The sequence below is a fragment of the Ciconia boyciana genome, chromosome 5, assembly GCF_034638445.1.
Source record: "Ciconia boyciana chromosome 5, ASM3463844v1, whole genome shotgun sequence".
NCBI classification, from domain to species: domain Eukaryota; kingdom Metazoa; phylum Chordata; class Aves; order Ciconiiformes; family Ciconiidae; genus Ciconia; species Ciconia boyciana.
In genome coordinates, this window is record NC_132938.1 from 30586790 (window position 1) to 30601857 (window position 15068).

Genomic DNA, 15068 nt, shown 5'->3' on the forward strand with positions numbered 1-15068 from the left:
TGCAGTTTTTAGACTACCCTGTATATCTGCACTACGCAGCAGACACCCGATTGCTCTTGTACATGCTCCTCCACAGTTAACAATGATTTTTAACACCTCAGATGCCACCACAGCCCATCCATCCTCCTCCTCTCCCTCCCCACTCCATTCAGATGACAGCTGCTGTAGTCAATTGCTGCTGCCAGAGAGTGGAAGAGGCAAAGACTAGCTGTATGGACGCTATTGAAGCTTCACCGCGGGACCCATCCTCCTTCCAGGAGTCCAACAGCACATCCAAGGGCCTCAGAGACTTGGGGCTTTCTCCACATCACCTGCTTCAGGCTACTTAAGGCATCTAGCGGTCAGGTATCTATCAGAGATACCTGTGCCTGGACCAGAAACCAGTACAGCTGTATCCAGGCTAATTTATCTTGCTCCTTAGCAATGCCAATTGACTCATCTGCAGGATCACCACCGATATGTCACTAGATGGTACCCAGGCCCTTGGCAGGCTCCTTCTGAGCATCCCTGCACTATGTCCTGTAGATGCACTGCCAGGGAGCCTGTAGCCTTTTGGACAGCAAATATTTCTGTTTATAAAGAATACCAAGAAATTAATCTTTTGAGACATGATGAAAGCTCCTTCAGAATAATTCCAGTCTGTCCTGAACTCTCCGACCTGAGCCTGAACTTTTATTGCTGACTCATGTGAAAAACAGACCCTTGGTGCCTGAACACTTGTTGCCTACAGATGTTTCACAGCAAAATCCTAACACCATTCCTGTCCATGTGGCTGTGGCTTTGTGTAGGTTTGGTACCAGTGCTGTAGGGAACATTGTCTGATAAATTTTCTTAGTCTTCGTTCAGACAGGAACTGTACATTTAGAACTGTTTTTACCTGGGTACCAGGTTTGCGTGTTGCTACCATATCCTTCACCATTTTGACCTCAGAGACTGTCACTCCACCAACCATGAAGATGATCAGAAGAGGATGATCACCAGGGTAAGGGCGATTCACCTGTAAAATGAAGGAAAGCATTATTTGTAGTTGCTCAGTCCAACTCCAAACCTATGGACTAGCAGAGATGGGCTCCCTGAGCTGCTGGAGGAAGACTAATGAGGAAGCTCAGAAAGAAATATTCATGGAATGCTGGTTTCTGTAGCAGCTGAAAGGGAAATCAATGGGGATGACGCACAGTTAAAACTAATGAACTGTTTCCAGGGAAAAGGAGTCTTCATGGCTTCCACTGAAACCTAGAGGAGTTTCTCATGAGGTCTGAGGGCTTCTCCCTCCATTCCTTCTTCATTTCTTTCCTCCCTTTCCCAGAGTGGGAGGAGGGTACTTGGGTGGACGCACAATTTGGATACAGGTATGCATGGGGCTTTAAGGAATGAGGGGTAAATTACTACCCAGTAGAAGCAAGGAGTCCAGCGTAAGCATGCTAGAATCCCTGCCTGAGGTCAGCAATGGAAAGAATCGTAAGTAATGTGTTTTCACCAGTCTAGCGAATAATCCTTTACAATTCAACCACTGAAAATAAATAAGGTTCATTATAGTATGAAATCCATTTCTAGCTTGCTTCACTTCAGAGTTTTCAATACTTCTATGACTGGGTTGCAACTAATATAGAGAAACTTTAGCTCAAAGAAAATACTTGTTGCATTTTTCCCCAATTATCATTAAAATGGCACAAACATTCCACTTCAGTTAAGACTTTATAAAATTGCATTTTAATTTTAAACGTGAAGGTGATGCTTTACATCAGTTTCCTCTTGCCCACTTCTAGAAGTTTAATTACTTTGCTGTTTCCTAGCAAACTCTTTTTTCTTGATAAAGCACACTCCCCTGGCAATGCCTTGCTCTAGTCTTTGGGAGTGATGCCAACGGAGCCCGTGCAATTGCTCTTGTCACACCACCTTTGAGTATGAAACACTCCAAATGTTTGGCTCCGAAAAGTGACAGTAAGAACAGTTTAATTTGCTCCTTTTTAGACTCTCCGCCCCCTCTCCTTCCACAAGCGCAGGTTTTCGACAGTATTCACTTGACAGAACGAAAGTGGTCATCAACTCTTTTTTGGGTGGAGCGCAGTTCCTTTGCTTTCACCACCAAGGCAGCTATCTTTGATCCCTGTGGCTCCAGCTCCTGAGGGTGCAGCTCTTCTTCTCTTCCTTGTTGCGGCTGCCCTATATTTAGTCTTTGGGCAGTTTTTCATCCTGCAGCTCCGTCAGGCTTTCTGACTGGCAACCCTCCTTTTGAAGCAAGCACGGGGGGCATGGCGTGCTCTCTCTCCAGGCTAGCTGGCCTTTGACTACACAGGGCTCCCTGTTCAATACTGCTCCCCAGGCAGGGAGCTCTTCAGCTCCTTGGGAGTTTGAAACCAGTACAAAAAGCCTTAGATAGATGTATCAGTGAGCTGAGTATTTGTGTACCGGGTGTTTATTCTCTTAATTGCCCCCACTTTGCCAGCCATCTTCATTGAACTGATGGCACAGATATAGCATATATACTAGCATTCAGCAGGGTGTCCTGCAATTCTGGTGCGATATTGAGCAATTTTCCATTTACAGCAACAGACCAATTAAATGTATACACCAGAGCTTACAAAGACTTTCTTTATACACTTTCCCACATCAGACTACTCACTTCTTACTGTCTGCGTATAACGTAGTGTCAACCTCAAATGAAAAAAAGTCCATTCCTGTTACAAACACCATGAAGAGTTTAAGTAAGACCTAAATATTTACTTACAAAGCAGGTCAGATAGAGCTATTACTTGCTAAAATATAAGAGTATTTAATGCCATAATTGCTGTAAGCAGTTAACATAAGGTTAAAGAAGTAACTGCTTGCAAAGATGGTGAAGATAAAAGTTGACAAAACGCTCTGCTACAGCACTTCAAGGAAATACAGGAATTACTGTTTTATTCCTTTTCATGGATCTTCTTCATGGCTCTTCTTCACCCTGTCACCAGAGCAAACAGCTCCACTCCATCTCACAAAGCTTCTGAATGAACCAAGACGTGTGCAAAGAGCTCGAACTTCAGAAGCTTGCTATTGTATAAAGCCTCTCTTTCCTAATATCTTTCCCAGCAACAAAAAACTCGTCATAACCATGCATGCATAGCACTGGACACGCTGAAAGGACACCCAATATAAGAGCATTAATTGGAAAACACAAGCTTTCATGGCAATACTAAAGAGAAAATGTCTTGACAAATCATTTCCTTCAGTCAAAATAAACCTAGATCCAAACACATGGTGCCTATATAGAACTTATTATTTTTCAGAAGACTAAAGTTCAAACCACAAATTCCAGAAATGCATATTAAAAATACTATTAGGCATGCAAACTCTAAATTAAATTAAAATTGCAATGAAAAGGGTCTTGGAATCTGTAATTTTGTTACGCTATGCACAAGTGTTTTGAAGGAGGACAATACTTTGGGTACAAAATATTTGGCTGCGTTAAGAATGCAAGTTTCTGCCAAGATTTTTTTGTTTGATAATACAACCACCCAAGGCTCTCTCTTTTGAAGGAACTGGCTGTGTGTAGCTAAACACAGCTCATTTCTGTGATACAGAAGAAAAACTGAAATGGACTGCAACAAAAGCAATGTGTATCTTCTGGGTTCCTTCTAAAGTTCAGTTGTTTTGGGACATTTCTGAGGCCTCTGAATTGCATTTACTGTGAAATCTGAATTTTGCAAAAATCCCCAAGTGAAATTCACCTTCAGTTCAAAATGCCATGCATTAAAAAAACTGGGACAATTATCTCCGGCAATGAGAAAGACTAACCAAGACAAAAGCAAAACCATTACATCAAGTGAAGGAGCCTGAAGGAAGAAGGAGGAATGTTTCCCTGAGCTAGCAGAGCATCCCAACTGGACATCAGCCTTCTCTCCAGCTCCGAGCCCACACTACTGTATTTCCTCAGGATGCTGATGGTTAGAGGGCTGTTTGCTAGCACATGTGTCTGCACGGAGCAGAGGGAAAGGGAGAGATGGGCAAGCAGGGTGACAGTGGTCAATAAAACTCTAAAACTGAAGCAGGCAAGGGTCGGAGGACAGGTTTGTTCTAATGGCAGATCACAAAACACAGCCTTTTCCTCTGAGGAAAGCCAGCAGAAACAATTTCTACTGCCCCACAAAGGCTATCTCTGCCAACCAGGACACCAGCACCAATGCATATGGTATTTGTGACCAACCAGAAACCAATTAATTTAGCTGAATAACTGGAAAAAGAAAAACACATCAATCACCAGAAACTAGACTGCCATGCAAGGCACTTGGTATCAATGATACCAAGCTCAGATCATCATAAACCACGTGTGTTCTAGAGGAGCAGTCAAAACAGATGTCCTTGCGGCAGGGAAGCCTTTTCCCTTCACCTTCCCTAAGCTTCAAAACAAACACATCCACCAGAGAAACAACTTCTGGACGAGAGGTATCTTTAGAAGTCTGTCCTGGATGAACTTGTCTGAGTCCATCACTTACCAAAGCATGTTTATGTGAGTTGGCATTTATATTCAAGCATTGAGGAAGAAATAAAAATATAAGGAAGCTCATGAAATAATTACAGTGCTGATGGTGCAGTAAGTGGAGAAGATCCTCTTGTGTGAGAAATACAGGCTGGTCAGAAACTGATTCACGTAATAATCGAGCACTTGCCAACAAGCCAGGCTACAAACTAAATGAGCAAGCACGGACACATCTGTGACGTATGTGATGATGCCTATGAAATATTCATCCTACATAAGGTTCACTTGCTCATCTGTTATATATTCCTTACAGTAGGATATTTTTCTTACTAGCAGAGATGCAGGTGCTTACAGGTACATATTGCCACAATATACATCATACTCTTACATAATACTCTTCAACGGAGAACTCAGGATATGCAGTAAGACAGAGCTGAATGTACAGCATGCTAGCTACTCCACACTTCATCTCTGTAGACATTTAAGAAACACTTAGCATAGGCTAATTTGTAAAGCAGAGTAAGCTCTTGTAGAAAGACCGTCTTAAAACATGCTAAGAGCATCCACAAGGCAATTTCGGACTAATAGGCTTCCTTCCTCCCCACTGCAAGTTGAACCTTATCAAGTTATAGAAAAGGCACTGAATATGGAGCTCTGCTGATGACCTTCCTCCCCTGTGAGACCTGACTGTTCTCTCCTATCTCAAGGCTGCTCAATGTCCTTAAAATCCTTTGATAGGTGCCTTGTGGAACGCCTTTTGGAAATCCAGGTAGGTTATATGAACTGGCACTTGCTTATCAATTTGCTTCTTGGGTGTCTCTGAAGAGCTCCGAAAGCTATGTGAGGTAAGACTTCCCTTTAGCAAAGCCACATTGCCTCCTCTCAGACACCTTATTTAGGTGTCCAGCATCACCCTTATTTAGGTGTCCAGTCTGTTCCATTCCTCTTGTTTTGTTCAGCAGGTGCTACCCACCTGTACTGTACCTGCAATGTGCTGCCTCAAGCTATTCCCAGCCCCCCTGCAAGGATTTAACTCTCCTAACTGCCCCTTAAGTGCTGCTGAACAATATAAACTCAAATACATAAAATCAGCAACTGCCATATGATGCTATGACCTCAGGAAAATCTTACAGATGAGACTGGGAAGCCTGGTTTACCTTCATGAACATGCTGAATCCAGTTTTAAGGAGATCGGTGAGGCCTGATGACATGTGCTCAATATCAACAGGATCAGGTCGATCAGGATTACAGATCTCTTCCACTACCTGTTTCAGCAGCGGTTTGTAAGAAGCCTGCACAAAAAGAACAATACACTGTGAGTAAAGCTGTTTAGACTTGGTGCAACTGCTCTTCTAAACATTTTATTTCCATTAAAGGTAGTAAAAATAATTATCCTAGAAAGGAAACCATTCAGACAGTTAAAAAATTATGGAAGCAGCAGTGGTCTTTTGTGACCTTGACCGCAAATGGTGTGCACCAGCACAGCATCAAACTGAAAAGACGGGAAGACGGCCACACATTTACTCTGCCCCATGTGTATTACAGGAGTAAAGGGAGGGAAGGAAGAAAGGGGGCTTCTAGTTTCTCTGGCATCTTTTTGGAGGTAGTACAGAAAGGGATAGCAACAGGGATGACACTCTGTTGCCCATCATGCATGCAGAAGATCTCATTCCCTTTGTAATGATTTTACAAACACTTAAACAGGGATTTTTCGGAGGCGTTGCTTACAGGGGTTGCGCTCCTGCCTTCTCACAGGTGTCAAGCCAGCACTGAAGCCTGGATATCAGCAGGGCTGGGAAGAGGCCAACCTGCCTGTTTGTCCCTCATGGGAGAGCAGAGGTAAGTTAGTCCTTCAGCTTCTACAGCCAGGGCACTCTACATAATACTTCCACCTGGGGAAAACCTTGAGAAAAATAGGCCAAACAACCCCACCAGTATCATGTAAGTCAGAGCTTCAGAGAAGTTAGGGACCAGGAAAAGTGGAACATGTAAAGGTACAAATGCTCAGCATCCTGGAAGATCCACTTCCAAAGGATGCACCCTGCATCCCCTTCAGGGTCCACGAACCTGTGCTGAATATGAATTAGTAGCCTAGAAATTTCCACATTCCCTTACCAAGGTTTAAACCACTCTGCCATCCTGAAAAAGTTTCTAAGATAAAAATTGTAGGGACATGTGGAAAGATGCTCTTTAATGAAAATTCGACCATACTTGGTTTACAGCTGGAGTTTTGTTTTGCTGCTTTCAACTTTGCTCAAACTGCAATGGAACCACAATTGTTTCAGGAAGCACAACAGTCTTAGAAAATTAGCAGCTTTCAAATTAGCACACTTGTTTTCCTTTGGGACTAGCCCAGGTATACATCATCCCCCAGATTTCTTAAGAGAATAAAGTGTAACATAATTCATTTTGTAAAGATGATATCTGCAAGAGACATCATGCAAGATAAACATAAAATGGATGGAAAATAAAAAGCAAGCCGCTTGGCTTGAAACTAAAATTTTCTGGAGTAATTAAAGAAATGTTTTTCATCCAACACTTTACAGTGAGAAACAAAACTTACAGTTTTTGAATACAATCCTGTCAAAGAAGATTTATACAACTCATCTAGTTCTTCTCACAACACGTGCATAGTTTTTAATTGAGCCAACAAAGCAAATTACAGCAGACATGAGCTGCAGGATCTTCTACAAGAACATGCCAAGATTTGTGTTAAACCTAGTCATGCAATAAACAACTGTTTGAAAATACACATGCAGGCATGAAGTCCTATGTATAAAAATCTGTTTAATATCTTCCTAGATGAGGAACAGAAAGACATTAGGAATTAAATATTTTTGGAGTAGAGATCAAGTCACAGTTAAACAGAGAGGCTTACTGCTCGAAATTAAAGGAAAAATACTTCAGATGAAACTATGTACTCAAAAGATGTTAAAAATGTGCTATGATTTTGCATTTCTAAATTTTCAGCACCAAAACTCAGTGTCCTTCAAAATGATCCAATTTAGCTACACAGATACTAAAAGGCAGATACTATGATCACTTACATTTTTTAAGATATGATAGTTTCAAATATTTTCAAAATATTTTATGACTTGAAATTCATCTATTAGATTTTTAGGGAGTTTTTACTTTATTTTTTATACAACTCCCAATAACTGCATTGATTTCTAACTCATATAATGAAACTTTTATCAACTTTAAATTTTGGCGGGGCACAAACTGTGTTTAAAACAGTTGTTAAAAACCTCAGTGGCTATGGGACATACTTTATAAGGAGAAAAGGAGAGAGAAAAAGAGAGTGAAAGAAAGAGGATGAGAAAAGGAGAGGGAGGGATGGAAGGAGGAAGAGAGGGACGGAGGAAGGGAAGAATGTACATGAGATCAAGATGAAAGGAAAAGAACAGTAGTTACAATATCAGGCAAAATAAATACTCTCCTCTTGCGTGGTTGCTACAGGAAGTGGTTTGATAACCTGATGAAAATATTCATTCATCATTTTATGTAAGACATATCAACTTTAATGCTACAAAAAGTCCTTCTAAGAGGCTATCCAAATCCCACTTATCTATAGAAACCTTTTTGAGTCATAACAAGAAATGGAGGCTTCCCAGCTCCTAACAGATAAAGCAGAAAAGCACCTATAGGCTAAACCCATTCCCATAGCACTAAGCCAGGCAGGGAATGCATACGGCCATGGGAAGGGCACTGCTTCTTCAGAGGAGCTCAACTGATTGCACACAACCCATGTGTTAACACCTGCCAGTCAAAAGAGAGGTCCATTTGGAGACAGCTGTATGTATGATGGAAAAACTCCATACTGCCTGCTTATTTCTGCTACTCTAAACCTCCTGAACTGCCCTCAGCAGAAGATTGGTCCTATTCAAGCAATTAAATCCATCGCATAGCCAGATTAGGGGGCTGCAAGGTGTTAATACATCCCTTGCTGCGTTCCAGCACTTAGTCCTAAGTGAACAACCTGGGTTACATCCAAAGAACATACTGATGCTAATTACACTTCCAATAAACTTTTAGAGGGTATTTTCTTATCATCCGACTGCCCCCCAACTGAACTGTATTAAATATTTAACAATTTTTCCCATTTCAGACATCAGACTGGTCCTAAGTGCCAGAAGACTTCAGTAACAGGTTTTCTCCACCTTAGCTTTCCAGTGACATTTTGCAACACTCCTGATTCCTGTTGTTACAAAGCATTGCTTAATTTGAACTACATCCCTTCGCTGCTCCACCGTGTACTTATGAGTTTGGAAGGATTTTTTTCTGGCTCAAGGCTGGAATCAAGTTTTACATTCTGTCTCTAAATCACTGTATGTGCTGTCCATTGTAAAACTATTTTTAACTGAAAACATTAAAACACTTCGGGGGAGACGGAGAGAGAGAAAAACACTGTATATTAGTCCTGATGACCTATGGTAATATCACAGTTCAAGTGTTCACATTTTAGAAACAAAAGCTGCATTTTTCACCTATTTACAGATGGGAGTGCCTCTCGCACTTACAGAGATGGGAGAGAAAATACACAGGAATATAGTTGCTGTATGGATGCGGGCATCCTGCTTTGCTATGCCATGAGAGGTCTTAGTCCAGGACCATCTTGACCTAGCCCTGCCTTTCACAGGCATTTATGTCGTATCACAGTGCTGCAGAGCAAATCCCCTATTACTTCCTCAGACAATTCTTTGTTGACATCGACACGGATATGCCTGAGTTTGGATGAAGGACTTGAGGAAGTTCTTGATGATTAGGTCAATTATAGAATCTGCACTTAAATATCTTCCATATGGGCAGAAGACATATAGGATTAGCACATCAGCAAAATTAGTGCTGTAATTTTGACAGCATGCTAGAGAAATAACATACACTGTGAAAAGAAAGATCCACTTGCCTGGTGGGTGTTGCTGCCTGGATTATGTATGGAATTAAACTGCTTCATGTGCATTCGAGCTCTTGCAATATCCCTGAGGGACCGAAAGATATTGTCCACTGCATCTGTGGCTTTGTGAGATGTCAGGGTCAGCGATGAGTCACAGCCTAAAGAAATACAGAAACACGGAGCTGAGTGAGTGAAATACTTTAAGGTTTTTTGATAATAAGCAGTAGCAAAAGGATAACTGGGCAGAAATTTTAAATTAGTTTCATCATGTTATATTCTAGAAACACAGGGGCTTGTTAGACAGCATGTCCTCAGCATGGCATGAGTCTCTGTAGCTAAGCAAGAAGCCATAAATCCTAGACAGCAAGCAAAGTGAACAGCACCTCTCTAACCACATTTGTAACCTAGATCATACAGCAATTTCATCGGCGCAGGGTATGTTTTGCTCTCCACAGCGAACAGAAGATCCCATGCTAGCAGGCTCCGAAGAAGAGCCCCCCATGGAAAGGAGCCGGCTCGTTCACTGGGCTCCTTGGGGCAAAACCATGAAGAGGGGAATTGCTCCTCAGGCATCGTACCCAGGCCCCAGCTGGCAACCTGCTGACTCCAAATGCATTTCCTACCTTTGCGACAAGAAAAATGGGAAAAGTCAGTGCTAAATACAGCGGAAATGATAGCTACACATCGAGAAGAGCTGTATTATCCTAAAAAAGTCCTTATCCCTCAAAATAGCATAGTTATTACTTTTAATGTATATTTCCAAAGCACTTCTGCTAAGATATAATGCTTATCTTCCACTGAGGCCAAACTCCATTTAAAGGACCACGTAAAAGGTCCCTCCAGGTGGCCAGGCAGTGCTTCGGCAAAGAGAAATTCTTATCGCTGGCTCCATCCCCCTATGGATGGAGCCACAGGACCTATGGTGCACAGAGGCATAGAAAAATGCTTTCTCAGCTGACCTGCTGATGAGAATTATCCAAGTCAGAGATAACTGGGTCGCCTGCTGTTTGTATTGCCCTGTCAACACAACTCAACACCTTTTGACATATCTGCCCACCTCTCTTCTCCCTTGACTCCTCATCCCCATGGCGGAAGATCCAGCACAAAATAACCCTTCTTGCCCAACGCATGCACAAATACGCACTCACTCCTGCTTATTGCCAGTGTCTTCTCCACGGGATGCTGCTGTAGTGGTTTGTGTGTCCACCCCCTGTCCCGCAATCGGTCCTGCACCAGCAAACCTTTATGTCTGTGCAGAATCCTGCTGAGAAGACGGGGTCTCCCTGCAGGTCCCAGCACCTGCCAGCTCACATCGAGCTGCACCAGTGCAGCCCGGCACTGAAAACAGACACCAAAACCTGTCGTGAAGCAGCCTGGATTTTTGGGTGGGGGGGATTCTGAACAAACTTTCCTCTACAACTGACAGAGGACAGAATCCTTATGCACTAAAGAAACAACAAAAAAGGCGCTACTTTCAAAATTTACAAGGAATTTGTAATAGCTAATCTGGATCACTCTTTCACATCTTTGAATTCTGTACAGCAGAATATATATGTAATATATACACATACACACACACTTATAGAGGTCTGAAACTATTCCTACAAGATGGTGATTAGACACTGAGCTTTTATTTGTCTGAATATTATTTGTTGAAAGGCTCCAAGTCGGATCCCCAGCTGGTGCAGCAGAACGGATAAAATGACTGTACTTCTGCAGGGCTACATCAAAACAAGCTGCTGAGGATTTATGCCATTATAACCCACAAAGCAACGAAGCGAACACGAACTGGGCCTTGGTGACTCCTGTGTTGTAATTCTAAGGCAGACACTCATATATTTTTGGACAGAGCTCTTGAAATTATTATTATTTTTTTTTTAAATGAGTGCAAAATAACTTACAGAAATATTTTTGTTGTTATATATGTGCAAGATCTGCGTGCTCTGATACTCTGATTGACCAAAGCTTAGTTTTTCATTTGGCCGAGGAGCTTGCGTGTTGTCAGTGAAAGCCCTGAACACAAAACCCACTCTGCAGCTCATTACCCCACTCCACCGGTGCTCTTGAAATCAGAGAGATGGCTCCTGTGAGTGATCTTGTGCTGGCTTATGTGCAAGGGAAAGGCGTCCAACAGCTGAAAAAAGTGAAACTGAACACCTCCTGGACAGATGAGGTCGATAAATAAAGTCTGAGGTGATAAATCCTGGTCTATATTTATCACTGCACAGGCAAAATATTCAGAGGAGACCTTATATTGTCGGTGTGCTTTTACCCTGCCCATGGGAAAACACAGGAATGAGAAAATGGGGCAGTCCCTATTAACTCCCAACTCAGAGACTGTGCATATTTAATAGTTAACATTTATAAAGCATTTTGCAAATGAAAATTAAAATGAAGAACCATATCTCATTATTATATTACTGGATTTTTCTTCTGTCCGAGAGACAAGCTTTCTCTGTTTTAGCCACGTTAGAGATAAGCAGCTCCTAGCTAATGTAAGTAGTTATATTTTCTTTGCCCTCTCTTTAATCTTTTATCAGTAAAAGCCATTGCTTTTGGCCAAGCCACCTCTGGAATGTTTCCTTTCGCTAGCAAATGCACGTCCCCCGCGTTGAACAAGTTCAGGCAAGGTAAAAATCACATCAAGTTTGCTTTGCTTTGCACACTCTTCTTTTTTTCCTAACTGTTTATTTTCTTGGCCCATTTAAAAGCCTTTTGTTTTGGCCCTACAGTTATTTTTCTCATGAAAATAAATACTTGTTTCCTTCTCCTGTTGCCATCACTTCTCTTTCCCTCTCTTTTTATAACAAGAGCCTTTTGACCAAGAAGTTTCAAACCACCTTGTCACTTCCCACTTCTGGAACTGCAGGGCAGTTTCCAGCGGACGTGGTCTGCTTCGTGCCTGGAAGCCCCCGTGATGCTCCTCACCTTGCCTGGCCCAGAGCATCCCACTTTGCTTTTTGTTACTGGGTCAATCTTCTCTTGAGCAATTTCTCGGCGAAGCGCAGCCTCTGTAACATCACTCACCGCTCGAACCTCATTGCCAGGGAAATGCTGTCTGGAGCTTGGGCTTTGCTATACAGCTTGTGCTGACACACTTGTGGGCTAGAGGAGGCCATGAAATCATTCACCCTCACCATCTGTTTAACAGGCCACATCGCTTCATCACCGTTGCCCGAACCAAAACAAGAGCTCTGGTGTGCCATGCAGTGTGCCAGCAGCTCCTCATCCTCCATGTTCAACCGTGCAGACTGGAGCATATCTCGAGGAGCACTGTCACATTGAGCAGGGCGTCAATGTGTGCTTCCAGTCTCTACGGCAGAGCGCGGTGCTGGACCCAGTTTGGAGCTGGGGGGCACTGGGAGTTGAAACTCCGGTCTGGTGCCAGTTTAAGGCTGACAGACAGAGGGAAAAGAGCGGTATTTTCAAAGGTTTCTCTAAAATGTGGCTTCCTTGGGACTTCTGACCAAGAAATATCACATGTTTGGGGAAGTCATGGCTCTCTTTTTCCAGCCTGACATCCAGTTCTTCTTTTTTAAAATGTATATCAAAATATAAGTTTTCTTTGCCATCTTATTGTTGAGATTAATAACAAAAACCTCAGGTTCTCCGAAGGCTGCTGCCTACTTGTCACACTGCAGTAGGTTCGAATAGGGGAGCCGGGTTTCTTTCCAGCCTGGAGAACAACAGAAGGTTGTGTTGTACAAATGGCAGGCGGCTACAAATCACCTCCCGTTCACACCTTCCCCGTGAATGGGGCTGTGGGTGCATATGGAGAGCAGAACACAATCCCTCTTCTCTGCCCGCTTCATGCTACCAAGAAATCTGCTCCTTTTACAACAATGAAGAGGTGGAATACATTAGCTGGTGCACAGCTCATGTGCTAATTAAAACAACTCTTCCTGTTACTGTTTTTTCACAGGAAGTTAAATGGCATTAGGAGAGCATGCTGAATGAATTCCTTTGAATCCCAAGCCCTATTATATATGGGAAAAGGCATTTAAATGAAATTTGGGGATACTGCTTTCCTGTCAGACTTGAAGAAGCCCTCGTGGAAAAAAGAAAATCACCATTAACCAGCATGGGAGTAAAGATTTTAAAGCACATATCCAAGATCTTGATGATATGCTGAGACGAACACAACCCGGTTCTGCGGTAAGCAGTGCCCGACCTCACCGACACTGCTTCTGTTCTGCTTCCATCCACTTGCGCTGAATTTGAGGGGAGACAGACTGTCAGAAGCTGCATCCAGTGCCAAACAGGATGAGACTGCCAGCCCTTATTTTTGACCTACTTTTGAGCTTTTTCATCAGAGAGAACACATCTCCTCTTAAGCTATGCATCTGCATAACCATTAGTACCAGAACTAATATATTTTCACAAGAAGCTTGAGAAGAGGAGAATGGAGATGCTCTTCTCTACAGTCTGGGGTGACCCAGAAACCAAACTGGACCAGTTTTTCTACTGATTTCTGAAATCGGAAGGGAGATACTTTAGGAAAAGGACACAGACATTGTGAACCCACGAGATCTATAATTATACAGTGGCATGTGATTGATTATTCCCTCCCTGAATGCAACAAATGAGAATTTCAGACCTGTGTATCAGAAAACCTTTCACTGTGCTTTGTCTCTTTTGGTATGTGGCCCAGGCATTATAAACAAACTTGTTCCTCCTCTAAAGAAGTATGATAATTATTAACACTTTGTGAAGGTCTTTGATACTTCCGAGACATCACTGAAAGGCTATGATTCTTACAAAGTTAAAAATTTAGGAAAGCTGAAAGTTTACCACTTTACTCTGTTTTATTGGTATTAACTTAGGCTCTCTCTACCTTAGGCTCTCTCTGTAGCCCATTTACAGAAAAAAAACCATATAAACCCTGCAAGCCCTGGAATGGAGCTGGCAGAGTAGCCAAGCCGTTTTAGAAGCGCACAGTGAAGCATTGGCTAAACCAGAAAACTGGTACTTCGAAGAAGAGAAAATCCAGCATCAGGATTGCATTATGCAAGCTATTCTCTAGATATGCAGAGTTAATTTGCTTGTCAGCAAAAGACAGAGAAAGAACAGAGATATACGGTGCCTTGAGGGTCAGAACTCAAAATACAGCTCTACGATATTAAACTAATGAAAATCTTATATTTTTATACTTTAGATGATAGCTTAGCAATGGGGGCCCCTCTTTTTCTAGCAGATAAATCTAAAAGCACATATCTGTATACCCACAGCCATATGTTTTATAATAGTTTCGATATATTCATGCATTAAGATTGTTACGAAAAAGTAGGTATGAATGCATATGGTTACACAGACCACAGCTGTTTTTTGCAAGGGAAAAAAAACGTGTAAAAACCAAAAGTAGGATGAAATTTGTGTGATTCTCCTCTCCTCTTTCTTCCTGATAGATTCTGCCATGCATTTGAATCTTTATTCTTCAATCTGATTTGTATTAAATCGTGCTCTCTGCTGCATCTAAAAGAGCAGCTGGTAAGCGAGTGTGACACTGTGGGACAAGGAAGGACGGGCCAGAATGCAAGACATCTGTCATTGCCCAATAGCAACATCAGCAGAAGGTGAAAAATCAGAATTGACTCCATTTTAGTTTTGGGGGATTATGGAAGAGAGGTACGTTCCCACGCCCTCGGGAAGAGAGCATCCAGAGGGGACAGACACAGCGCTGCCTGTGACAGCTTCCCCGCAGCACACGGCATGCGTCTA

At 42.4% G+C, this 15068-nt stretch overlaps 1 protein-coding gene across 1 annotated transcript in view; it reads right to left on the reverse strand.

Annotated features, from left to right (window-relative positions):
- The window catches only part of SCFD2 (sec1 family domain containing 2), a 206711-nt gene that overhangs the window by 4911 nt on the left and 186732 nt on the right, over positions 1–15068 (reverse strand). Inside the window, exons 6-8 of the mRNA XM_072863139.1 lie at positions 9363–9508; positions 5614–5748; positions 878–997 (exon numbers count right to left, since the gene is read on the reverse strand). Of these exons, the coding sequence (XP_072719240.1) occupies positions 878–997; positions 5614–5748; positions 9363–9508 (401 nt within the window). The remainder of the gene's footprint in view (positions 1–877; positions 998–5613; positions 5749–9362; positions 9509–15068) is intronic.